Here is a 26801-nt window from a genome sequence, read left to right on the forward strand (position 1 = left end):
AATAAATAAACGTTAAAAAAAAAATTAAAAAATAAAATAAAATAAAATAAAATAAAATATATCTTGTATTACATCCTAGAGGACTATGATATGGCTACTGATATCATAGAAAATTATGCCTGAGTACACCCTGTTTTTACAGTTGTTAGACCACTGTAGGCAATGACCACAGGCTGTTGTAAACAGCGAAAGAGCACTGCAAGATCTAAATGTTCAACTTGAAATTCATTTCTAGACTTGACTGCCACTGGACAGAGTTTATGTGCTGCTAAGTTACCTTTTCCATAGAGTGAATTTCTGAGAAACTAGTAGGCTGTCATAAATTCTATTTTTGACCTAAAGACTCAGGATAACCCCATTTATACCTTTATTCCTTCATTCTATCAATTACTCCACTCCATTCTCCATGCTTACTGAACACCTAGGATGTGCTGCTTGTGCTAGAAATGAAGAATTTTAGGTTGAATGAGAAATTTTATGCCTGCAGCGAGTTTTCAGTCCAGAAGTGAAAGGAAAACGTAACTAGATAAATGCAGAGTAGGACAACGCTATGACTAGGTCACAGAGAGGGAGATTAACTATAGCTTCTCATAGAGGGTAGTGCTGTTGGGAGTACTCCCGTACAACTGGCTCCTATCTGTCGATAAATATTGTCAGTGCTAGGGCCAGATGCACAGTCCATATATGCATCCAAATATTCTGTATGGGATACAGAACATGGGAATGTTAAAAATGTTCTGTTTTCAGGCATGCATTCTATAGCACATACCTGGATGTATTCTGTAAGAGAATTGAAAATCTGCTTCGTGACTGCCAGAGCTTTGGAAAAGTTGTGCTGTCCAGAGTCATCAATGATGTCCTTCCCTGAATAATACCAGTAGAAATCACTGATTGATTCCTAAGAATAAACAAGTAGAGTTTAGTATTTCTCAAATTGCAGTCCGTGATGCTAAACCCAATGCTCAGGAAGAGTACAAGAGAATCCTACATTTTTATGACCTCTTTGTAGAGATAGAAACCCAGGACTTGGGCCACCTGGGTGGCTCAGTCAGTTAAGCATCTGACTTCTGCTCAGGTCATGATCTCATGGTTCATGAGCTTGAGCTCAGTATTGGACTCTGTGCTGACAGCTCAGACCCAGGAGCCTGCTTCCGAGTCTGTGTCTCCCTCTCTCTCTGTCCCTCCCCGACTCATGCTCTGTTTGTGTCTCTCAAAAATAAATACACATTAAAAAAAATTAAGAAAAAGAGAGACTCAGGACTCTGAGAAAGCACAGACGTATCTCATCTCTAGCATCTTTTATGTACATATACCCCCTTTAAAAAAGAACAGATAGGAAAGAGGATAGTGTTCACTGGACGTTGGTGACCATGATGTAGGACAACTTACTCACAATGAAAAACATACATTAAAGGCAATACTGATTATCATCCAAAAAATGGGCACAATGGAGGCAACACATCAGCTGACACTGTTAGGTGCCACGTATTGTTCTGACCCGCTGCATATGTTTAACCTTTCCATCTTTACTATCCTTGGAGATGGGTGCTACCCATTTTACAGATGAGAAAATTGGAACACATGGAGGTTAAACAGATGGCTCCAGGTCACAACTGTAAGCTGCAGAACCAGGGTGAAGAGTCAGCAGAGAGAAAAGAGAATCTTTTTATGTTTGTGTAGATTTTCCTGATATTATTTGGAATTCTTTCCAACAGCTGAAACGAGTGACTTCCTAAGCACAAAGCGACTTCTTAAGACTCATTCCCACCATCGTCTGTACCTCTGTTTCCTAGTAAAAAAATCTGTTTTCATTCATGCATTGTGGCTCTAGGGCACTGCGGTGAGGTTTTCACCGGCAAAACTGAAGTAAATTAGCATTTTATAACAGATGATTTGATATTTAACCAAGTTCCCTATTTCAGTCTTCAAACACACATATTTAGGTGTTTGACTTCCCCTAAGTGAGTGGACATAAATTATAATCCCTTTTTTTTTTTTTTCAACGTTTATTTATTTTGGGACAGAGAGAGACAGAGCGTGAACGGGGGAGGGTCAGAGAGAGAGGGAGACACAGAATCGGAAACAGGCTCCAGGCTCTGAGCCATCAGCCCAGAGCCCGACGCGGGGCTTGAACTCACAGACCGCGAGATCGTGACCTGGCTGAAGTCGGACGCTTAACCGACTGCACCACCCAGGCGCCCCTATAATCCCTTTCTTATTGGGGCTTGACTGTACGCGGGGCCTTCCCTGACCCCATGGTAACTGTATTCAGCTTCTGGAGATGTACGTGAGCCACGCCACCATCCTAGACCCACTCACCTGCAGACGCAGGAGATAGTCCACGGTACTGATGATGACATTTACAGTGGTGGTGTTGCCCATCTGAGTCCGCAGGAAGTTCTGGAAGTCTGAGAACACCAGGGCTGGGTCAGAGCCTGTTCAGCATGCCGAGGGAGCTGGGCAAGCCCCCTCGGCTGAACTCAGAAGAGACGTGCTACGTGAAAAGCCTGACACAAGGCCATCCTGTTTGGGTCCTGGCAGGTCCTGCAGGACAGAGTTCTGCCCTGAGCCCTCCCACCCTGGTGATGCCAGAAAGTGGACTTAATGAGCCCCGAGGGACTTGACAGAAAGGGGAGGGTGTTTAGATTCACCATCTGAAGCTTCTGGAAGCAACTTAGCCTGGGTGGCACTAAATAACATCAGCCCTGACGTTAAAGTTCCTTTTATATAAGGTGTTTTTTTTTTTTTTAAGGAATGGATTAGCTGTCGTCCTTCAGCCAACAGCTGGTTGTATTAAATGTGGCATCCTGAGCTGAATCATAATTTGGCACCTGAATGTTGTTTTCCTTTGACAAATCAATCTGTTCCACTTACCACTGTTATGTCCTTCACAAAGTAACTGCAGGAATCTAAAGAGATCTCGTGTAAACTCGTCATTCTGGAGTACTTTTTCACCTTGAAAACAGAATACTGGTGAGCATTTGTTTGGCTTCTCAAGACAGAACACTTCCCGATGCAAAACAGCAGCAAAAATGATAACAGGGCCTGTGTCAGAACAGTTCGGAAAGGGAACTTTAACTGCAGGGGGAGAAAACCCGATTAACCTGGAGCTGAGGCCGCAAAATGCAATGACCAACAAAGCTAAAATGTTCAGCCCCCCCCACCCCCCATGCATTTGTAAGGAAAACAGCTAGGCTAAGGGCAGTAACGGTGCACAGTCCACACCCATGCTTTACAGATGGAAGACAGTTCCTTAATTAGGCATTGAACTGCTGAGTTAAGCTTCACATGCAACCACCAAACCTAAAATGTGTCCGCACTGCAGCAACTAAATAAGGTCCCTGAGGACTTGCATACATGGTAGACAACTTGGGCCAGAAACTCAAACTTACCACGCTCACGGACAATGACTGGGGATAAGAGAAAAACAGAAGAATGCAAAGTAAGAAAAATCATAAAGACCATGATAAACTGTGTCTAGTTAAGATTGGCTCTATGGACACATCCAGCCTTTATCAAAGCTACCGATGGAAATATTGTGCTGAAAGTGAGCACACCCTTGCACATTTAGATGCACCGAGCAGGGGCTCTAACCAGAAATAGTTAACGAAGACGGAAATCAGGAAGAGAATGGCCTTCACATTCATTCGTTACTTACGTGTTCCTTCCTCAGTAACCATCCCCAGGCCTTCAGCTTTATTCTGCCTCTCAAATGCATTCAAATCAAGGACACTTGTAACAGACAAGAGGAAACAAGGTTCAGGGCTATGCACGCCGGGAAAATGGATTTCTAACATCACTTGTACCTATTGACTAAGAATCTTGTCATTATATTACCATAAATGGCCTAACACATTACAGTGTGGTTGAAAGTGTGACAGTTCCCTGGGTTTGCGCCAAGCGGTGTTGTCCAAGGACGCCCACAGCTCACAGACATGCACGGAGAAGGGTCAGAAAGAGTTACAGCTGCCCTTGTTTGTCCAGTTTGAGCCCTTTCTTACGCATGAAGATTTAGAAAGGTTTCTCAAGTAGAGTTGGAATAATCTGCTTCTAAGAGTTCCCCAAAGAAAGTTGACTTCAAATTGCACTAATTAACGCTCACCTCCTGCATTTACCTATTCTGAGAATCACAAGGAACTGTAGTTTTTAGTGCTCAGAATGAACATTGATGGAAAGGGCTACAAATTTCAGATTTCAAAGGGCCACACCCTTTTAGAATTCTTGCATCATTCAGAAGCCAACAGTAGCTGGACGAAGCTTTCGGGGGGCAATGGTGTCCGTAGTATTCCTGAACCTGTAACAAGCTGGCCCCCTTTTTTTTTTCTTGTTCCCACACTTTCTCCAAATTTCTCAGTCACAGCCACCACCAAATCCTACTTAGCCAGGAGCCACGAGCACCACCACAGAACTTGATAAAGAGGACAATGTATAATCATATTATTTCCAATTGGGACTCATTCTAGTTCTCTGACAGGCTCTAACTCCTTCCCAACTCTGAAAGACTTTACAGAACATCATATAAGGTCTCACAAAAATCTAGCTGTTAGGGTAGCTTGTGGCTGAGTCCTTTAAGAGTCCACAAAACTTTGCCTTCCTTTTACCACTGGGCAAAGGAAATGACCGTTGGATTGGAAAGATGTTAGGGAAAAATCCAGCATTTCTTCCCCCTTTTAGGGAGCCACAGATCTTCTGCAACTTAGATACATTTTAAAGAGAAAACAGTGAAATTCCTACTGCCATATTGTTGGTTTTTCTCAGATCCTGCTGTAAACAGGGTCTTCTCAATAACATAAAACCATCCTTCTATTTGGGTTTTGCTGTCAAGGGAAACAGGGCCTTTGGACATAGCTGCTTTATTTTTTTTATTATTATTTTTTTAACATTTATTTATTTTTGGGACAGAGAGAGACAGAGCATGAACGGGGGAGGGGCAGAGAGAGAGGGAGACACAGAATCGGAAACAGGCTCCAGGCTCCGAGCCATCAGCCCAGAGCCTGACGCGGGGCTCGAACTCACGGACCGCGAGATCGTGACCTGGCTGAAGTCGGATGCTTAACCGACTGCGCCACCCAGGCGCCCCTGGACATAGCTGCTTTAAAGCAGCAGTTCTGATTCAGCAGACAATCTGGAGACATTTCTGACCCTTACAGTGTTCCAAGCCACCCATTTCAAATGTTTTAACTTCTCTGCTTCAATATTTTACAAATACGTATTATTTTTATAATCAGTAGAAAAGCATAAAAATATCCTAAAACTTCTGTGAGAACTCAGTTGGCTTCTAAAGGTATGTCACTTGTCTGTCCAAGCCATCATTATAAATGAGTTTAGTAATAGGAAGTATTACAGACTACTAAGAGAACACTCAGAAATTTAATTGAGAATTTCATGGGCAATATGGAACTGGACTGCCTTGATTTTTGCCATCTCTGAGTCTACATGTACTATTTTACACTGAGTGGGTCAGGTCGGACACTATCACATTTTCTTTTCCTGAGAGAGGTAATAAATGGATTGGTTATTGGTGGGGGGAAAATGGAGCTCAGTATAAGGGATTGTACCGCAGCTCAAATATGCTCCCTACAACCCCTGGGTACGATATTTACTCCATCAAAGAAGATTAGCAGAATTATGAACTCCACCAAAAGAATGTCCATCCCGCAAATTTTTAAGTGCAAAGCCTGATGCTCCATTTTTAAGAATATTAATTAGAGGAAAATGAGCTAGATAATTATAACTTTGCTTTCTTTTTTTTTATTTAGAAATTTTAATGTTTGTTAATTTTTGAGAGAGGGAGAGAGAAAGAAAGAGACAGAAAGTTAACAGGGGAGGGGCAGAGAGAGAGGGAGACACAGAATTCGAAGCAGGCTCCAGGCTCTGAGCTGTCAGCACAGTCTGATGTGGGGGGGGCTCAAACCTACAAACCATGAGATCATGACCTGAGCTGAAGTCGGAGGCTTAACCAATGAGCCACCCAGGCACCCTTCTTTCTTTTTTTTAAAGCTTACCTATTTATTCTGAGAACACGTGAGAGCATGAGTTGGGGAGGGTCAGAGAGGGAGAGAGAGAGGGAGGGAGGGAGGAAGAGAGAAAGAGGGAGGCAGAGAGAGGGAGGCAGAGAGAGAAACAGAGGGAGGTGGAGAGGAAGAGGGAGAATTTCAAGCAGGCTCCACACCATCAATGCAGAGCCTGATGTGGGGCTTGAACTCACTAATTGTAAGCTCATGACCTGAGCCTAAGCCAAGACTTGGACGCTTAATCAACTGAGCCACCCAGGTGTTCCAACCTTGATTTCTTTCAGAACAAGCTGTAGACTATTCACAATACATATGAATCTTAGAGGATAAACTGACACTTTTCTTGGAAAGATTGCTAGCTTGTTTCCAAAATGATTAAGTATGGTAACCTTATGACCTTTGGCTACACATTGTTCATTCGTCAGGGGGTCAGCCATGAGGTGACACTTACATATATGGTAATAAAAGTGCGAAGTTTAATGCTTTGGTTTTTAGGCTATGGCAAAATATTCCTGGGTTAGGATGTCCCTCTGTCGAAACAGATCTGTCAAAATATGTACCCACCCGATACTTACTCAGGCTCCAAGAATTGTTAAAGGATGAAGATTAACAAAGTGCCCAATGGGTCTAATGAAAACACAGCATTAGAGTCCTAGTGAGGTATTCCTCCTCTTTTTCATTCTTTTCTGGATTTACTTTTATGAGGATTTATGTTTAGGCGAAACACTCAGCTCTGAGAAAAACAACATACCCCAAAAAAAGGAGGTAAAGGTAATTAAAAAACCAAACGAGGTGTGTGTGTGCGCGTAATGGAGATTACATTTTCCCTTCTGTATGCTCTTTGAATGTAATCTTACAGACTGGAGGAACAATCCCCATCCTTTTAGCTTTCTAAGGCAGGTAGGTCTTTCCTCAACAATTCCTTGACAAACTATTCTATTTTGTGCTCCTCCTCACCCCATTCTTCTTTCTTCTGAACAGAAAAAAACGCTATAGGTGGTTTTCTCATATTTACCTGCAAGACTGCATAAGGCCGGAAAGGCTTTGAAAGAATCCAGCATCCTTTTTCTCCTTTAGGTAATCTAGCATTTTCTAGAAGGGAGACACATTTTAAAAGGAAAAGCAATGTAAATTATGCCACAAATACTGACCCTCCCAAATGTTATGGAGAAATGCCAAGCCCAGTCACACAGAGTCATATCCAGGTGGTTTGTAACCTTGGGTAAGCATTAGAACCACATAAACCTTTCCATGTGCCTGAGCCCCACCCTCTTGTTATGGAACCAGAATCTCTTTGGATGGAGATTTTATTTCATAAAGATCCACTGGCATTTGTGCTAGGGCAGTATAGGAGACCATGGGCATTCACAGATTTATTGTTTAAAGTCTCTCCCATTTGGGAACAAGCACCAGGACTGTGATCTAGTTAAATGTTGCTGAGGTAGAATATGAAAAACTCATGTGCTCAGTATGGTACCCTGGAGCAAGGAGCTTAGCCAGTAATGAACCCAGTTGAGAGTTCACTGTCTTTCACAATCAGACTTTGTTACCTCTGTTCTCGGTTACTGGGAAGGCAGTAACTTTGTCTGACATCATAAAAATGTAAAAAAAGAAAGAAAGACAGAAAGAAAGAAAGAAAGAAAGAAAGAAAGAAAGAAAGAAAGAAAGGAGAAAAGAAAAGAAAAGAAAAGAAAAGAAAAGAAAAGAAAAGAAAAGGAAAGAAAAAAGAAAATCAACTGATGGGGTGGTGATGGAAGAGAAGAGAAAGTGAAGCGTGTCTTAGAAAATGGAAGTTCTTTCGTGACAAATTGGTTTGGGAAGAATGAAAGGCTGGGAAAAATTATGTACAATAATGGTAGTTATAAATCTGGAAGTTCTCACAGGCTACATCTCTCTGTGATGTAACCCTCACGAATGCCAAGAGTCTTTGAAATGTCACATTCCTGGGCACACAGATGATTTAAGGCAGAGCCTGGAGGGCCCTGGAGACACCAGAATCTTCCTGTCTCCTGCGACCAGCTTCAACTCAGATTGTTGAATGAGTTCCATGTGCCAGGAGCTCCCCATTGGGCTTCCGTGTGTTCTCATTTAATGCGTGGTGGCAAGAGTTTGTAGTTGCTTCATTCACTGCCGTACCCTTCATCCCAGAGCAGAGGCTGACCTTAGTGTTGTCAGCAATCACAATACGGTTACTGAATGAACGAATAAACGAATGAACGGACAAACAGGTGTGTGGGGTTTATGAACTCCACTTAACCGACTGGGCTCCTTGCTCGTGGGAAGACAGCTAACACGTAAAACGATTAAAATAAAAACCTAAGGCTTAGAGAACTTCCTTCAGAGCCTGTTTGTACAAGAAATAAATCATCTGATGATGAAAAAATTAAATGTTTTTCTCTTTGAACCATGGCTAAACCCTCTTTATCAAGCATACATTTATCTGTAGCCTCCTAGCTCTGGTTTTATCTGTGTTCCCAGCTACTCTGATATAATTGGCCACTAAGGGCAAAACACCAGCACAGGTGATTCTGGGTGGCTCCCGCTGTAGCAGAGTCAACACCTCTTGCCCGGAGTGTGACAGCTGCCAACTGGGAATACCCTGGGAAGTGTGCACTACCAACTGTGAGTCCCCAGTACCTGTTGTACACCAGCGTTGCCCCCATTCAGAATGGCGATCCCCAGCTTCAGAGTCTCAACCACCATGGGGCTCATCTCACCTGCCATGGTGAAGATTTGATTGAATTACCATGGAAACAGAGGGTAAATCACATCTACTGGGCTTTGTTGGGACTCTTTAATAATGACTTCGTGTCACAGTGTGCTATCACTGTGGTAGCTACAGGGCCCATCCACAAATCACAGAATCACCTTTGCTGGCACTTATCATCTGGAGGACCATCTCTGCAGCCCCACGCTCATGCAGTCGAGCTTGTTGGTAGAGGGTTTTCTGCTTTTCCATTTCCTTCTCCTGGAAAGAAAAAGCAACAACAGGGGCGCCTGGGTGGTGCAGTCGGTTAAGCGTCCGACTTCAGCCAGGTCACGATCTCGCGGTCCGTGAGTTTGAGCCCCGCGTCAGGCTCTGGGCTGATGGCTCAGAGCTTGGAGCCTGTTTCCGATTCTGTGTCTCCCTCTCTCTCTGACCCTCCCCCGTTCACGCTCTGTCTCTCTCTGTCCCAAAAATAAATAAACGTTGAAAAAAAAATTAAAAAAAAAAAAAGAAAAAGCAACAACAAAAAAACAAAGCAAGGGAAGATTTATTAATCCTCAGGCAATCTGCCATGGTAAGGTACACTGAGGGAGAGAATCTGCTTAAGGAAGGCAACACATGTAATTTTGAACAGAGGAGACATCTGAGGTTGGTTTTCAGACACTATTCAGCTTTCCAAAACTGCCCATCCACAATTCACTCCTATGGTAATGATGAATTTCCCACTTTCTGCACTGGTAGGAAACATAGCCCATTCCCCTGTAATACTATAATTATAGGAAGTGACCCCTGGTGAAAATGTGTTTGTTTTCAATGTTCCAACATACAGTGAAACCTGCTGAGGGCTCAGGTGAAGCAAATCTGCCTGAATGTAGAGAACACCCATTTATCTAGAATGCTCAGGCCGAGCCGCCTGGGTGGCTCAGTCGGTTGAGCATTCGACTTCAGCTTGGGTCATGATCTCACAGCCTGTGAGTTCGAGCCCTGTGTCGGGCTCTGTGCTGACAGCTCAGAGCCCGGAGCCTGTTTCAGATTCTGTGTCTCCCTCTCTCTCTGACCCTCCTCCATTCATGCTCTCTGTCTCAAAAATAAACATTAAAAAAAATTTTTTTTTAGAATGCTCAGGCCACCATTAACAGAGACTTTACCAAATATGGAATACTAGAATGTCAAGGCCTTCCAGAACTATAATTATAGTTACTTTCACTGTTGTCTACTGTGTCTATAAAAAGGGTACCAGTAAACTAATAAGGTTTTTATCTTGGGAGACTCTGAGTCCTGCATGCCTCAAAATCAAAATTGCTAGTAATTACATTTATAGAATAGTAGTGCAAAAATCACCCTAGTGTCTCCATTGGTTTTAGTTTCCATGTTTAGACGTTTGAATTTGTCCTTCTCTCGCTCCTGTTGCTACCATATTTGAGTAGGAGTACAAAATTTCCCAGAAGACCAAACCCATGGGGGGGTTTGTGGACTGACTGGGTGCCTGCTACTTTTCCTTAGGCTGGAAGAGAGACAACAGAACCATGGCTAACGCATGCGCCCCATGCACGCAGAACTGTGTGCTTGTCACCAGATACACGTGGTGGGTGTGCCACATGGTTAATGTCAGCAGCCACCTCTGAAGGTCTGATTGTTGCTTTTGGCTTTGGAGGGTGGCCCTGTCTTCAATCTTAGTAAAAACTTACTTCAAATGTCTTTTCCTTGTCTTCCTCTTCTTCTTCGTCCTCCCCACTCTGACAACTCTGGATTCCGTGGAACAGGGAAAGGAGGAAACAAGTTAAAGATAAGCCTAATAAACAAGACTGTTCTACTGTGCAAGGGCAAGGGACAGGATGTAATTCACACACACCTCAGGACCTCAGCACTTTGTAAGCCAAGAACATTTTGACCACTGCAGGGCAACATTCTACTCGAAATGTTATCTTTGCAGCTACCAAGGGGTTCAAAAATGAGAAATGGGAACACCAAGCTCACAGAGCCAGCAGGGACCTACCTGGTTTAACCACAGACCTGAACTCTTCCACCATATAAAGTTCTGCTGTAAAGGGAGGCAAGAGTGCAGGGAGCTGTCCCTTTCCAAACAAGAGCTCGGGGCTTGGCAAGAAGACTGGAGACACTTAGGATGTGAATCCCAAAGTGCTCCTTCTCATCATGACCCTGTGGTGCAGGAGCTAAAGGAACAGGTGCTCCTGTACCCCAATTTATCCCTCTTTCTGCCTGATGTGAAGGTTTCACATTTGAGAAGGAGCAATTCCCTTACCACTCAGCATTCCGGAGGCCACGGTCATTCTACGTGACATAGGAACAATGTCACTCTGCCTCTGCCAGAGCACAGGCTCTCATTCCAGTGTCTAAAGCCTGTTTCCAAATGTACTGAACTTCCTTCACCTACAGATGTGTTTGAGCTTTTGGATATGTTCTGAACGTTGACTGAAAATGCAAAGACAGTCTATACACCTAAACTCCATATAGCTGGCTTGGAACTGCTGGGTGAACTGAGCCATTGGCACCCACTGTTTCCGCAATGCTTCTGAGTTTCCTGAGGGGGATGGTGGAATGGTTTGCTAATGTCACCCCTATGGCACATGAATTGTGCAGTGCCTGGAGTCCATGTCATGACCGAGTCCTATGCCCTGCTGTTCAAAATGACAGTTTTCGCGTGTCTGAAGAGGCAAAAGGGAAGAGAGAAAGACTGAGATTATGACAGAAGAAAACTCAGGTGTACCTTGGCCATCATGCTGGAATAGGAGGTGTACAAGGGGTCGTCTTCCAATTTGCTGGAAAGAATGGAGGAAATATTTAGCAGGCTCTTTTTTGGACTCAGCAAAAAAGACTAAGAGCCACAGAAATCTTAAATTCTATGTACTAGTGAGTGAATGAACAAACCCCTTCCCCCACCCGGATTCTTAGAAACCGCTCTGAAAATCTGCACCAGCATTGGCTGATGGTGGAATTCAGGGATCAAGGTTACAGTTGCAGGCTCCTCTTCAGCCTCAGTGTCTCACGTTATGACGAGAGGACTGTGGCTTATGTAGTTTCCCCGGATGTTTCCTGATGGCCAACAATAGGGCAGCCAGGAAGAACTGTTTGAATCTGGCACCCCCTTTCCAGGCAGTGCCGTCTGTGGGATGAAAGTGTGGGGCTGGTACAGCCACTCCCGGTGCTTCTGAGAAGCAGGATGCTCTGCTGGTGCTGACCTCCTCTCCGTGAGAGCATTGCGGCTAAAATGGAGAATGATCTGATGAAGTGGGTCTGGGTGCTTGTCTGTCTCCTCCTCCTCCTCCTCTTCCACCTTGGGGCATTTCTACACAAACCAATGCAGACAGGTGTTAGGCATGGACCTCAGCACAAGCCACACAACCACATGCGAACAAAGAGAAGGGAAAGCGCAAGGCACACAGTGCGTCAGATCAAAGCACAGAGAGAAACCACTATGTCGTATGTTTATCACTGGACGAGAAGCCCTTAAGGATGCAAGGTTTGGGACGTAAATATATATATATATATTTTTTCAGCCAAAGAAACATTGCAATTCTCAATTCCAACAAAATGAAAGGAAAAGCAAAAGCCTGACCACAGGGGAGGAGCTACAGACTCCAGTGAGCAGAAGTCTCATGCAAGCTCTGGGCACCCAAGTTCAGGAGGGAGGCTCTGGACAGCTCCCCGAGAGTCTGGACCTCTCGGTCAACACTTGAAAGTTCTCCTGGAGAGGTGGGCTGGAAATAGGGGTGGGGCAGGAGTTATAAAACACGGGGGCCATTTGGGGTCTGCTAACTATTCATTTCTCTCCTAACTTCACTGCTGATTCTAGAATCTTCTTCCTGAATGATGTCATCCTGGAGCTCCAAGCCTGGCAGTTTCTCCTCTTTAACTCTTCTCAATCTCCTCTTATGGAAAAGGAAATAGCAGCTGATGCAAGAGGTGGGAGTTTCTAGCAGTGGCAGAGCCCGCAGGGCATACCACATTCAGTAAATTGTGAGAGCTACGCAGGCTGCGTGAACGGTTCCGAAGGGCAGGGCCAACAGGGCTCACTGTCAAGTTCACTCATCAAGAAGCTGGGAAAACTTAAGAGCCGTCATTCTTACTGATGGGAGTAGAGGAAAAGAATGAAGGGCATAAAGACAAATGGGAGAAAAATGGGAGAGAAAGGATTAAAAGCAAAAAAGAGAGGAGAAGGAAAAGAAACAAAGGGAGACAGGGAAAGAGAAACAAAAGACTGGATATGAGAAACACAGAACAGAACAAGATTAACAGAGAGACTAAGGGATGAGAGAAAAAATAAACGGGGAAAGTAAGGGGAAAGAGAAAAAAAGAACCATGGGTTGGTCAATGGAATGGAGGGTTTATTTTTTGTCTGAACCAGGACGAGGCTCTGTGGTGCTTCTGCAGTCAGCTTTTTTCCCCTTGCATGTCGTTTTAAGTAGTTTTAGAGCATGAAGTCTGTTAGAGACGGGGCATGACACGTTTTCTGAAGGGCCAGATACAGGAATGTGAAATGCAGGAAGGGGATTTGGATGTGCCTTCCCTAAAGCAGAGCTACTGGCCAGAAATGCAGAGCCTCGGCTAGGACGGGGTGGCCTCCTGCAACCAATGGTGCTCAAAACTTCACTTAGCGTGAACTTTTCATCGCATGGCTGTGCATCCCGAGAAATATTAGTTGTTAATAATGATGATGAGGATGGTAACAGTAGTAGCACCTCCAAGTGAAATTTATCCTCTGGCTCCTACGACCATTAGCAGGGCCTCCTCTGATAATTTACACAGTTAGTTCCTTCCCAACGGATACATCCAATTCTTTGTGAATGTTTAACTGTGACAACACACACACATGAATACAAAAGTCAAATTCATTCACACCCGTATCTGCTTCCAGCTGAGTCAGTACTTACAGCCAAGTCCTGTACTAGTTTCTCTTCAAAGGAATACTCCTCTGTTTCTATCCAAAATCTCTGATAGCCATGGAGGAAGAGGTTAATGGAGCGGTGCCTGAGCGGAAGGGGTGAGAGTGAGGTCAAGAGGGATCCATGGCACACCTTGTTTTAGTTTGGGTGGTTAACGGTTAGTAAGCAGGACAGACTTTTGTACAATTCTTGCCTTCTGATTGGTCAGGGCAGCCGGAAGTACACCAGAAGCATTAATTTCAAAGAAACCAGAACCCTCTAACATGCCAGTTCCCGAATGTCTGGAACACCTTCTAAATGAACTAATCATGGTTAGTGGGGGGGCTGGTGGTAACTGAATTCCTACTCTGGTCCCGAGGGGTCTTTATCACATTTCTCCTCTAATGAGAAATGATTCATTGGGCCAAGACACAATCCTGAAGTATCTGCTTACTATGGCAATGTGGTTATCCCTTTTGGCCAATAACCTGTCCAGGTAATCCCATTTAAGTAATGCCGACGGCGAGTGGTGTAGCCGCAGATATATCGAAAGCAGCAAAGCGTGGGTCCTTTGCAGTATCTCCAAGGAACGACACCTCCAAGGTGCTCCGGCTTTGATTAGGAAGGCAAGACTTGGGTGGGTGTGCTATGCTTCGAGCACCACTTCTGTATGCTGCATGGACTCCAGTGGTGGCCCTGGAACACTGAGAAACTGTCAAGAGCCACCTACTCTCTAAAAGCCAGGACTGACTCCTGGGAATATGGCACTGAATCGTGGTTAACTGATTCCCAGAGGTGAGGATAGTGGTGAGAGGGAAGGAGTAAAAAAGTAAGATGCAGGTCAACATCAGAGTCATCTAAGACCTGACCTTGGTTTCTGGAAGAACACAACCCTTGCCGTCTTTCTTTGAATTCTGACCAATCAGAGGTCTTCTTAAAAATTGTACAAATTTGTGTTTTTATGGTAATGTTAAATCATGAATCAAGAAAGGAGGAGTGTGCAGAAAGTGAGTGGGTCTCTCCACAGGTTACATTACCATTAAAATGGGTATAAGCCTGTCATACTGAGTTTTTTCATTAACCTTTTCCAGCCAAACCCGTTGAAAGGTGCTCAGGAAGAAATTGTTAATTTTGTGTCTGGAGAAAAGCACACAGGTTGTCTTTTAAAAACTAACATCAGAGAAACAGTTTTCACATAATAAAATAAATACCTTTAGCCCTTCCATCTGGAAGACTCCATGCAGTTTAGATCATGACAAGGTGGAGAAAGAAGTGGTCTCCACCACCAGCTTCTCCGTTTTTATTACTGTTGTTATAAAATATACCTACAATCCTCCATGCTGGGGAGAAATCTAAGGCAAACTCTCTAAAAAGCTGGGTTACAGGTGGGCCTGGCCACATTTCATCAAAGACACAGTGAATTCCTGGACTTAACTGTTCCATGTACAGGGGTAGAGAGGGTTGCTGAAGGAGCAACCGAAACATAAGAGGACGCTACTAACATTTTCAAAGGATTTAGGAAAAAAAATGCTTGTTTTGTGAGATTTAATTTCTGCCTGGCTGGCCCTGGAGACATGTGCTGAGAACAGAGTCCTCCCGGAGACCCAGTTAGCACATGAGGCATGGGCCTCTACCACAGAGGAAAGCCGATGCCTTTGGATACTTCACCACTTCTAGGAAACAGACAAAAATCCTGTGCATTTTTGCTTTCTCTACTGGGCTATGAATTTCACTTTTCTGCCAGGACTTTAGTGGCCTTCATACCCACGACTATTTGACTTAAAATTTTGGCTTCTCATTGATGAATTCTACTTCCAAAGACACTAGTCTGTTTTCTCAAGAGTCCTGGAGGACCAGGTGTGTGCCTCAGAGGTCATCATTCTTTACTATCTTCAAAGACCCCAATGGGAAAGCTCAGGAGGCCAATTGGCTCAACACAGGGTCACAGAATGAATGATGGCCAAGAAACACAGTCTGCTGAAACCAAGTGTCAAGCCTAGGAATCATCTGTTAGCTCATAGTCCAAGGGAACATTTATTTACATTCAGAAAATGCCTTTCCAAGTCAGTTTATTTTTCCTGACCAGGTGAGGATGGTTCATACTGATTTGCAAGCTGATGAAGCAGAGGCTGATATTCTATCAGCAGCTTTGTTTACTGGTCACAGGCCCAACCTTGTTGACTCTGCAATCAGTCTGAGGATGGGAGAACCGCCACATCGCCAATGACACCGAGTCAAGTGTTAGTGGTCAACGTTTATCCAATCTGCACTGATACTCTGCCCTGTGTTGATGGAGTACATTTCAGAAAAGCCTTCACATATTTTTGACTGCAGAGTATAGACTGACCACACAGATAAGGCAATATGCCCCTAACTGGCCTCTTACGACATCTTTAGCCAGTGCCCTTTCTTCATCTTGAGGGTGATGACACTGTGCGCATGGATTCTCAAGTTACATTTCTGTAGCTGATGAGGAAACAAAGTAATTTTGGGGCCATCCAAGTACCTCAGTATAGATACATTGTTTGATCTGTTGATGGATTCTGAGTAAAGCATTTTAGAGACCCTCCTTTTTCCAGGGTTCCTTTACATCCTCACAAAGAATCCCACCTCAGTAAAACTAAGAGCTTCCATATGCTAACTGGGCTGACTTTAAGGTGTAAAATGGGGAGTTAAGGCAGGCATGGGGCATTAGGGAATCACATGTGTTTTCAGTTTTTCTGCTTACCTTGACTGCAATAGCCCATGATACTACATGCAGACCATTTATGGAAAGGTAAGGGCGCCATTTATGGAAAACTCCATTGGAAAACTTGGATCATGGGTGTTCGTGCCACAAGGGAGCACAGCTGAGGGAGGAAACCTTAATTCCCATCACTGGCTCCCATGCCAGAAGAAAATGACAGAATACTTACCTGGGCAAGTTGTACAGAGGGGCCATCCTGAAACAGGCCACCACTGCCCGTTTCCGCTGCTTTGATAACAGTTTGTGCCAGACTGCCTTCTTGGACCTCAAAGGCTGTTCGACCTGAGAAGACATCACAAGGGTAGGTGCACACCAGGCTAACTGGGTGGCAGGAGGGAGTCACCTGCAGCTAAGACTTCGCAACCCTGCAAGAGTTCTGATTTCTCAACCACAGCCAGCCAAAGGTACCCAGCAGCAAATTATTCAATTTTTTTATTGTTTATTTTTGAGAGAGAGAGAGAGAGAGAGAGAGAGAGAGAGAGAGACAGAATGCGAGTGAGGGAGGGGCAGAGAGAGAGGGAGACACAGAACCCAAAGTAGGCTCCAGGCTCTGAGCTGTCAGCATACAGCCTGACATGGGGCTTGAACTCACGGACCGTGAGATCAAGACCTGAGCTGAAGTCGGACGCTTACCCAACAGAGCCACCCAGGCGCCTCTCAGGAGCAAATGATTCAGTTTGTGGAGGTCTTAGGTTTTCTGCCTTCTCCTACCTGTTTTTGTATATTTATTGCCTAATAGGTTTACAAATGGGTAGGGGGATTTGAAGGGGTCATTGATCTAAAGGCAAAAATTTGTAAAAAAAAAAAAAAAAAAAGAAAGAAAGAAAGAAAGAAAGAAAATAAAGAAAGAAAACCTCTGAGGGAAAAGCATTGAGGAATCTGCTACCACCAGGCACCAAGATGACATCTGGAGGTGAGCTGGGATGATACTTGTTCCTGGTTTTGGGTCTTATGAGAACATTAAAAAAAATTTTTTTTTTTTTACTATTTACTTATTTTTGGGAGACAGAGAGACAGAGTGCAAGCAGGAGAGGGGCAGGGAGAGAGAAGAAAAGATACAGAATCTGAAGCAGGCTCCAGGCTCCGAGCTGTCAGCACAGAGCCCAACACGGGGCTCGAACCCATGAAGCGTGGGATCATGACCTGGCCTGAAGTCGGATGCTTACTCTTAGACTGAGCCATCCAGGTGCCCCGAGAACACTTAACTAACAGCTGAGTGTAGAGGACAGCTTTCTAGTCTCCAGGGCAGTCTCGCTTCCTCAGTCCTCAGGGCAGATGTGCCTTACCTGCTCCAGATGGAAGACAGCTGCGGAAATTCTCTGTACACGCTCTACAGTCTTTTCTGGATTGGAAGGTTCTTCACTCTTCAAAACATCTTTGTAGAGGTTCAGCTGCCACTTTACTGCTGGGTCATCTGACTGCAAATTAAAGCACACAGGAGGTGAGCAGCACCTCTTGCACTGAAATAGCCTTGACTTCTCACATGGTTTCAGAGCACCTGAGACTCTTCTGTTATCGCTTCTTTCTCATTTTCTCTATCATCTTCACTGGAACATTGTAGATGCTATTTAGAAACTTCGTATTCTAGCCTGTATCTCTTAACTTGTCCTATTTCCATCCCTTTCTATCTGTACTGCATTCTAATTTCCTGAAATCAACCTTCCAATTCATAAATTTTCTTTTCAGCTGTGCCTAGCCTGGTTTTTGACCTAGAAATTGGATTTTTAATTTCATTGAATGCTTTTAACTTTTGTAATCACTATGTGGCTTTTGTCAATCCCATATCCACTCTCCTTAAAAAAAACAAAAGAGCAAGTGTTGCTTTATGGCTACCATAGCTATCTTTAGCTCTTTAAATATTTATCAACTACACTAATCTTTAAATTTCTTTCTACAGTTCCTTAAGCTTGAATTCTTCTCTTGGTTACATCTTCTGATTCTCTAATGATGGTGGATTTTCTTTCATGTTTTTTTTTGTTGTTGTTTAAACATGACCTTGTCTTCAGGTGGAGTTTTATTTATTGGCATGTTAGCCTGTATTCTAAGAGGTGGAGAGTCTCCAAGTGGTTTTAGGGTTGTCTCTATAGGAGATTTATAGGTAAGGTTTAAGGCTAATTTTATGTAGGTTTCTTGCTCTGCATTTGTGCACAGCATGGGTAATTAGGTCCCACACTCTTCTTCGTTGAAGGTTATTAACAACCCCAGCGTGTAAGATACATATATGGTTCAGAAAGCTCTATTAATTTTCCCAGCTGCATCAACTTCTCCTCATTCCTGTGATTTACAGTGTCTTGTTTATCCTGACACTTGGGATATCTTTTTACTGCCTTCTTGTGTACTGTATTTTCCCCACTATACCCATATGTTTGGGGTAGAAAGAAGTGGCTCTTTGTGTCAGCCTAATCCCGCATCTTAGGGCGTATTCTACCTGAGGAAAGAGTTGTTCAGATTCACAGGCCTGGAAAAAAAAATCTCAGACAGCCTTTAAAATCCAAGTGGTTCCCCCCGGTTTGTACCAACTCCAAATCTCTAGATCAGGCTGTGCTAAAACTCCCCCACCTCCCACCTCCCCAATGTCCATTTCACTGTTGAAGAAGCCTCACAGTCAGTCAATTTTGAGACCTGATCTAATCCCCCTGCTATGGCTGGATGTGTATACATGGCAGGTGGGAAGGCATGCTTCATTAAATGCCTCTTTGCATCCTCTTTGTAATAGCAAAGGAAAGAACAAAAATGAAGGGCGAACCCTACACCCCCCCGCCCCTCCCCCCCAACAACAACAAAAACTAAAGGCAGAGAGCTAGTCCTACCACTTAAACATCAGTACTGGGAGACTTTTTTTTTAGAACACGTTAGAGAGAACAGGAGTAAACTAAATGGGAGGAGGGCCTCCTACAGCCAGAGGGAAGCCTGCATGAGTTCCGTCTTCCTGCCACATCACCTTTTCCTGCAGGTGCAAGTTATTCCGCACATGTTCTTTCACCTCTTCATCGGTGTCCCTCTGTGGAAAGAGATGTTCAGCTTTATTCCTAGAGGTCACTATGGAAATGTAAAGTAAGGTGCAGGGATGTATGGGTGGCATATGGGCAGTTTTGCTGTGATCTTTTTTAAGTTTATTTATTTTGAGAGAGAGACAAGAGTGAGCAGGGGAAGCAGCAGAGAGAGAGGGAGAGAGAATCCCAAGCAGGCTCTGTACTGTCAGCTTGGAGCCCGACACGGGACTCAAATTCATGAACTATGTGATCACAACCCAAGCGGAAGCCAACAGTCGGATGCTTAACTGACTGAGCCACCCAGGCGCCCAGCTGCAATGTTTATTATAAGAACAAAAGAAGAAAAATTATAGACCTGTCCTAAGGGCATGTGCTCTCAAACCAGTTTTTTTTTTTTTTAATGTTTGTTTATTTTTGAGACAGAGAGAGACAGAGCATGAATGGGGGAGGGTCAGAGAGAGAGGGAGACACAGAATCTGAAGCAGGCTCCAGGCTCTGAGCTAGCACAGAGCCCGATGCGGGGCTCGAACTCACGGACTGTGAGATCATGACCTGAGCAGAAGTCGGACGCTTAACCAACTGAGCCACCCAGGCGCCCTAAACCAGTTTTTTTTTTTTTTTTTTTAATTTATCATTTTATTTTGTTTTCATTTTTAGGGACAGAGAGAGAGCAAGTGGAGGGGAGGGAGAGAGGGAGCACGAGAATCTTAAACAGGCTCCATGCTCAGCACAGAGCCTGAGGTGGGGCTCAATCCCAGAACCCTGGGATCATGACAAGAGCTGGAATCAAGAGTCAGATGCGCAACCCACTAAGCCCCCCAGGTGCCCCCAAAACCAGTAAAGGTGAGAGTGTATCGCCTGTGTGCACCTTTGTTTCTGTTCATCTGTCGCCCTGGGAAGGAGAACTAGCCCTTCAGGCTCTGAGGAGCTGCCACCACCAGTATTCCATGCTCAGCCAGAGCAGACGGGGGACTTACATAGCTGTATCGTGACTTTGCAAGGGAGATTAGCTCCTGATCGCCTGGCGTGCACATATTCAAACCAATGGGCAGCATTTTCTTGAGCGCAGCCACGATGAGAGAGGTCTGGATGGAGTACAAGTCTCCCCTCCGCTTGGTCTTCTTCCGTTCCTGGTCCTGTCCTCCAGACTAGGAGATGAGGTTGAAATAAACAGAGGGGCTCAGTGATTCTGAGAGGAACGGCCTCCTCTTGGAGGCGGCCTGCCTCCTTGTGGCCCTGTCAGTACAGCGGGTGCGGGGGGCTCAGTACATGTCAAAGCACAGTGAGAGGAGTGTGTGAAACACAACCGGGTGGCCATAAAGGACCAGCACTGGTCCCGTGCCCTCTCCCTGTGCACATGCTCACAGAACCATGTAAGTGGACACAAACCACAGACACCTGCAGTCTTGGCTCACTCATTTCCGGGCCCAAATGAACAGATAAACTGGTGTCTTTCCAAAAGAATGATTTGATAACTGATGAGATGACTCTAGGAAAGAACTGAGAATCCTGATGCTGGGGCATCAGTAAACACACGGAAGACGTTCTACGTTGAACTGCTCTGTTGCCAGGGCTGAAGCCAGTGTTTTGGAGCACCGCATCCCACTCAACCTCTACCCCGAGGCAGTGCAAATTCTCACCGGAAAACACAAGTCCCAAAGTAGGGCTGCTTTGGGATCTGGCAGGGGAAAGCTCGGAGAAACACTGAATAGAACTCCCCCAGTCTGCGAGAGTCCACCCTTCTTTTGCTTAAACTGAATCTACCCAGTGAAGTCCACCCACCGGAGTAGTAGGTTTCAGAAGAGTTCAAGGCTCTGCACGGAGGCTCTCAATTGAGAACCCTCAGTGTCCCTGACACATGGCCTTATGGGTAGACTCAAGGACACAAGCCCTGCAGCGACTGGATTTTTGTGAGGTCAGCCTCTGAAGGAGCACACTGTCTACCTGCTACCTCACTTGCTAGACTTTGCGTCAGTTGGGCAGGTGCTTAATGGAAGTGTGGGAATGTCGGAGAGCCAGAAGCAAGGGCTGTGGAGGCAACGACACATGGAGCCCAGTGAAGCTTGGCTTTATGAGGTGCCTGTGAAATGTTTGCAGGAATCAGGGGGCAGTACTGCGGCTTATGACGACATATAGACACAGGGCTCTGGGAGCAGCGGGAGGCCAGGGGCCTCTCCCAGAACTGGCAGTGTGAGACTTGGGACCCTGAGCTGGAGCAGAATTCATCTTAGGAGGCACAGGTTTTCTGAGAGGAGAGGAGGGTGAGAATTAACACTGCCTTGGGACTGATCTCTTCAATTACTTTAAATTACCTTTAAAGTATGAAAGAGGATCGTCGTCATTAATGGACACTCTGAAAATAGATGTGATGGCCTTCACCCAGCCTGTGGTGACTGTACCTTCAGGTGGTTACATGACAGCAACCACAGCGAAGCTCCTGGCCAGCACAACTGAGGCCGGCCAAACACCACCAGACAATTCTGCTGGTTGCAGGGCACCTTGTGCTGGGTGCTCCAAAACATCAGGTCAGGCCCGGGACAGCAGGGGGAGGGGGTGGTCAGAAATAATGAGCAGTGGGTAAGAAAGGAGCCTAACAGAAGGCAGCTTCGTGTGTTCCAGAACATGGTGGAAAGTGAAAGCTGGCTCCTGCAAAGACCACGAAGAGTTCTATCATTTACTGAGTGCTTGCTAGGTTCCTCACATGTTCTACCATCAGGCATAGAATTCTAAAGGTCTTGCCTAAGGCAAAACTCCTTTACGGTCTACATTACCCTTGAACATCATCCATAAAGGACAGAACCCGGTTTTGTGTCCTGTACTACGAGGTGCCCTGTACATATACATGTAAAAGGTAAATAGTAACATGCAGTATGCAATCAAGTAAATATGCAAAATGTAACGAGGAGGATTTGATACCCGAGTCAAATAATTTCTTGCTCGCTCTATTTTATTTGGCCAATCTCATGGTGTTCTTGTTATAAATGCTGCATATGTGATGTGACTCCAATGTGCCTGCTACTTAAATAAAACATTTCTAATCTTCCCAATAACTGATACACAAACAAGTCCGTTATATAAGTGAGAACATGATGCTCAGGGAAGGTAAAGGATTTTTCCCAGGTCACATAGCAGGTGAGCATCTGAGTCAACATCCAGACCCAAGTCGACCTGGCCATGGCTCCATTTTCCTTCTCTAACTAAGAGCTAGTGACCTAGCTCTTGCACGTCTCCTTTTCTCTGTCACACAGCCTAGGGCAGGGAGCTTGTGACAATGGCAGCAGACACACATTAATGAACAGAGAGAAGTATTTCCAGGTTCTCATCTGTATGGGTCGCTGGAAAGTTGTCCCAGGGTTTATTCCACCATATGCACACTTTGTGCAAAAACACACGGTCATCTGATTTCAAATCTTGAAGGTGAGTCATTGGAAAACTCTTTGGGTCAAGGGAGCCTTGCATAAGAGGCAGAGGTATACAGTGTGAAAAACCTGGGGCCACTGACAGCACAGAGGACTCTGACCCTGCATGGCACAGCAGAGGAGTGAGCCTCCTGGGCTCTACGCCCTGTCGGCATCCCTATCTCTGTCAGTGTGCTGGCTGCAGAGTGGGCAGCTGGGGAAGGGAGCAGAGATAGCAAGGAGACCTCGGTTAGGGTGAGGCTTGGCTGGCTTCCCCGGCTTCCCCATTCCAAGGGTGGGTAGGCCTACATTCACTCTTTGACGGGCAGGTGTCTTCCCTGGAGCAGGCCTGGGGGACCTCCAGGTGGGAAGATCCATTCTGTACCACCCCCATGGTGATCACAGTGCAGAGGGTGGCCAGAGCCTGGCACCTCTAATACTACGACAGAAAAGACACGTCATGCATTTGACCTGTACCTTTACTTGCATGGCCTGTGTGGGAAGACAAAAGAAAAGAAACAAGGAGAAGAGTCAGTCAGTAAAAAGCAGGGGTCCAAGGCATAAGGTAGCACATGTTAGTCATAGCTTCTTAGCCCCCATTTGTCAGCCAACACAACAGAAACTCAACAGTTCTGGAAGCCAGCTGAGCATGGCATGAAAAGTGAGCGGGAGGTTAGTATGGAGGTTAATTTGGTCAAGAGGACGTACACGCAAACCAAGCAAAACACCCCGAGTCAAGTTCACCTTGAAGATTAACCTCCCTGAGCATGTGCCACTCAGACCCACGTGGGCTTCTGCTCTGGCCGCCCACACAAACCTTTTAGATCTAGAGCCTTTCCCCTCCCCCTCCTCCCTCCTTTCACCTGGGTGGGCTGTAGATAATCTGTCATGTAACCAAAGACCCCATTTTCTTTCTTCCTTCCACCCACCCACATTATCACCTTCAGCAGATCTGTGCTTGGGAAAAGAGAAGGAAGAACTGGGCTAAGGGGCAATGTGTGTGCTTCCATGAAAAGGAGGTTTGCTAACAAGAAGTCCTCTAGGGGCATCTGGGTGGCTCAGTTACTTAAGCATCCGACTCCTGATTTCAGTTCAGGTCAGAGCCTGCTTGGGATTCACTCTCCCCTCGCTCTCTGCCCCTTTCCTGCTTGCACACACACACTCTTTCTCTCAAAAGAAGCAAACATTAAAAAAAAGAGAAAACGTTTAAAAAAATAAAATAAAAATAGGCAAGCCTGCACCATATGAAGTTCTTATCCCCACTAAAAGGTTAAATGAAGGCAAGTCAACCCAACATTAGGTATTAGGGGGAAAGGTGAATTTCTGCAAGCCAGTCTGAGAATGAGAAATCAAGAGAGAGAAAGCGAAGGAGGGAAGGCAATTGAGAGGAGGGAGGAGGATGGAGGAGGGGGGAGGTGGGGAGGGTAGAAAAGAGTGAGAGAGGGAGGGGAAGCCCTCCCCCACCCCCAGGGGGAGACAGAGAGCTGGAGAGAGATAGAAAGGGGGACAGGTAGGGAGAAGGGGAGAAAACGGAGCTGCACAAGAGCAAGGGGAACAGAGACTAAGTGAGAAAGGTGGGCACTGGAGGGAAGGAGGAGAGACTGGAGTAAGAGAAGTCTGAATACCCTTGAAAACCTCAAAGATGAGCTCACAACTCTTCTCTGTCCTTTTTCAATACACCAAAATCACACTCATGGGTGGAGAGGCTTTAAACAATGAGGCACTCTAATATTTCCTGCCTTCCAACCCTTTTTTACTCATAATCTTGGGCAAGAGACCCACATTTCTTGGGCTAAACATGTTCTAACTTACCATTCCCCTCCAAGGAAGCTGCTGCCATTTTTACAGAAAACAAAACAAGTTTAAAAACAAAACAAAACAAAACAAAAAACACTTGCTCAGCTTAGTTACATTTAGCTTAACACATATTTGCAAACTGGTGTTATATAAAGAAAATATACAATGAGCTCTCCAAAACAACCTGCTTTCGCTGCCAGAAATGGAACACATCTTTGAACCAATCTTCAATGAATCAAGTATAAATAGTGTGGCCCACCGTATATTTTGTTTCTGCCTCCTTTCCATTTGCAATGGCATGTGCAGTGTGTGTAGGCATGCAGCATTCGAATACACAGATCTCTGCCAACAACCGCCATATGCACCGAGGCCAAGTTCATTTATACAACACCAGAATTCAGTTAAGAGTGGAGATAAAAGCAAGCACAGGTGACCATTCAGATTAGGTAGCAGAGAGAACATCTAATTTCAGGGAGGAAAAGGCAATGGAGATTGAACTCACAGTAAGAATACCTCCTCCTCATTCTCTCAATATGTAGTTCTACGTCCAAAGAATACCAGAAATGCCTATGAGTTGCTATTTATTGGAGGCATGGTATCTCTCCATCTGAATGAACGTGCTGCATTTATCTCTATCCTAGAGATGCAGTTTAAAGCTGACTTGTAAACATAGCATCCTGGTAGAGCTTGGAGGAGGCAGATAGTAAGCTCAAGCCCGTTCTATAGATTGGTAAACCGGGGTCCAGAAGAGTTACGTGGACGATGCAAGGCCAATACCTTTAGTCAACAGCTGGGCCAAGGGTAGGACTTAGCTTCCTTTCACTCTCTAGTCCTACTTACTACTATACTTTGTGTCTCAACTGAGGCAACAAGATCAACAGGCCTATTTGTCACCCTAAGGAGCATGGTAAATGTCATTTAACACCTGTGGCCTGTACTCACATTCATCACACTGTAACGTTGACCCTTTTCCACGTAGCTCAGGAAAAACTGGCATCCAAGGTCAAGGGGAATTAAATGAAAGTGTTTGCTCCTACAAACGAACCTTATCAAAGATGCACAGATTCTGAATATGACCATCCTCTGATAAGACAAACATGCCCTTTTCCTTATTCGGCAATATGAGTGAACAGAATTTCCAGCTAGTTTGTTAGTAGGTTAGTTTTGAAATGTCATCCTCTGTCACCTCATCTCTTTCCAAGTGTAAACCTAAGGACTCTAAGTAACCACTCAACACCGGAGCATTGAGATGTCTTTGCCATTTCTGCTCATCTGGGATCCAAATCCTTATACCAGAGTCATTTCCATTGCTTTGCTGCCATCCGCTGACAATAACAATGGGTGCTAGCTGGTTCAGTGCTGAGCCTGTGGATCTAACCCAGGGTGAAGGTACCATAAAATCTATCTGGGGTTTATTGACTTTCTGTAGGTGGGTGGAGCCAAAGGAGAGCCAGTGATGGCTGTAAGAAGGCTCTTCAGAGGGAATTTAACATAAATGTCCAAGGATCAGGAGTCTGAACAATCTTATCTTTGTGTATCTCACATGAGCAGCAGATACATTTGTCAGAAGTTGAATGCAAAATAAATTTTGGAAAATCAAATAAAAATCATCTAAAGCACAAAAGGATCCACCTTATATAAAGTTCCTGCGCAGCAAAGATTCCTCTTGAATATGAACATATACTTCTGATCTCTCTACTTTGTATATGCACAATTTTATTTGTCAAACTTTATTAAGCAGTGTATACCAGATTCTAAACTCTAAGGGTCAATTTTTGGATGCTGGAAGAAGTGTGAGTGTCAGCGTAGCTGAAAGATAGAAGGTTTGGAAAGTTCAGAGAGACTTCAGCTAACCAGAGCTAGGCAAACATGGCGAAGTTTTGGGTGAGGTTGTCATTTTTCGTTGTTATACCAGCCCCTTGTCTGCAGGTTCACATACACAGGTCTTCATCCCAAATGGTTATTTGGAAAGATGCTCCAAAGCCTTTGCTACAAACCCAAGACTGTCATCTTTCCAGAACTGATTTTCACTTCTGAGGGTCCCCATGCACACTCCACCTTCATGTTCCTCAAAGGCAGTACTGTACCAGCAATGAGAGAGACGTAATCTCAGGTATGTCACTCATACTTGACATATACAATCAGCTCTCATTGAGGCACACTTCTCTAGGGAACAGAGTCAAGAGTAAGCCATAACAGCTGGTAACAAAACATCACATTGCATGTATGTATTTACACCTGAAGGAGTCTGTCTGATAATTCT

The 26801-nt window shown here is 44.8% G+C and overlaps 1 protein-coding gene across 1 annotated transcript in view; it reads right to left on the reverse strand.

Annotated features, from left to right (window-relative positions):
* Nucleotides 1–26801, reverse strand: part of RYR3 (ryanodine receptor 3) — a 529492-nt gene that overhangs the window by 33785 nt on the left and 468906 nt on the right. The window contains exons 70-86 of the mRNA XM_040492205.1: nucleotides 23219–23233; nucleotides 20321–20491; nucleotides 19292–19351; nucleotides 17637–17768; nucleotides 16520–16632; nucleotides 13614–13710; nucleotides 11922–12028; nucleotides 11450–11501; nucleotides 10410–10466; nucleotides 8883–8982; nucleotides 8652–8731; nucleotides 7030–7106; nucleotides 3659–3732; nucleotides 3393–3410; nucleotides 2875–2955; nucleotides 2320–2408; nucleotides 770–898 (exon numbers count right to left, since the gene is read on the reverse strand). Of these exons, the coding sequence (XP_040348139.1) occupies nucleotides 770–898; nucleotides 2320–2408; nucleotides 2875–2955; nucleotides 3393–3410; nucleotides 3659–3732; nucleotides 7030–7106; nucleotides 8652–8731; nucleotides 8883–8982; nucleotides 10410–10466; nucleotides 11450–11501; nucleotides 11922–12028; nucleotides 13614–13710; nucleotides 16520–16632; nucleotides 17637–17768; nucleotides 19292–19351; nucleotides 20321–20491; nucleotides 23219–23233 (1452 nt within the window). The remainder of the gene's footprint in view (nucleotides 1–769; nucleotides 899–2319; nucleotides 2409–2874; nucleotides 2956–3392; nucleotides 3411–3658; nucleotides 3733–7029; nucleotides 7107–8651; nucleotides 8732–8882; nucleotides 8983–10409; nucleotides 10467–11449; nucleotides 11502–11921; nucleotides 12029–13613; nucleotides 13711–16519; nucleotides 16633–17636; nucleotides 17769–19291; nucleotides 19352–20320; nucleotides 20492–23218; nucleotides 23234–26801) is intronic.

This window comes from Herpailurus yagouaroundi, unplaced genomic scaffold, assembly GCF_014898765.1.
Source record: "Herpailurus yagouaroundi ecotype Mexico unplaced genomic scaffold, PumYag 184, whole genome shotgun sequence".
NCBI lineage: Eukaryota > Metazoa > Chordata > Mammalia > Carnivora > Felidae > Herpailurus > Herpailurus yagouaroundi.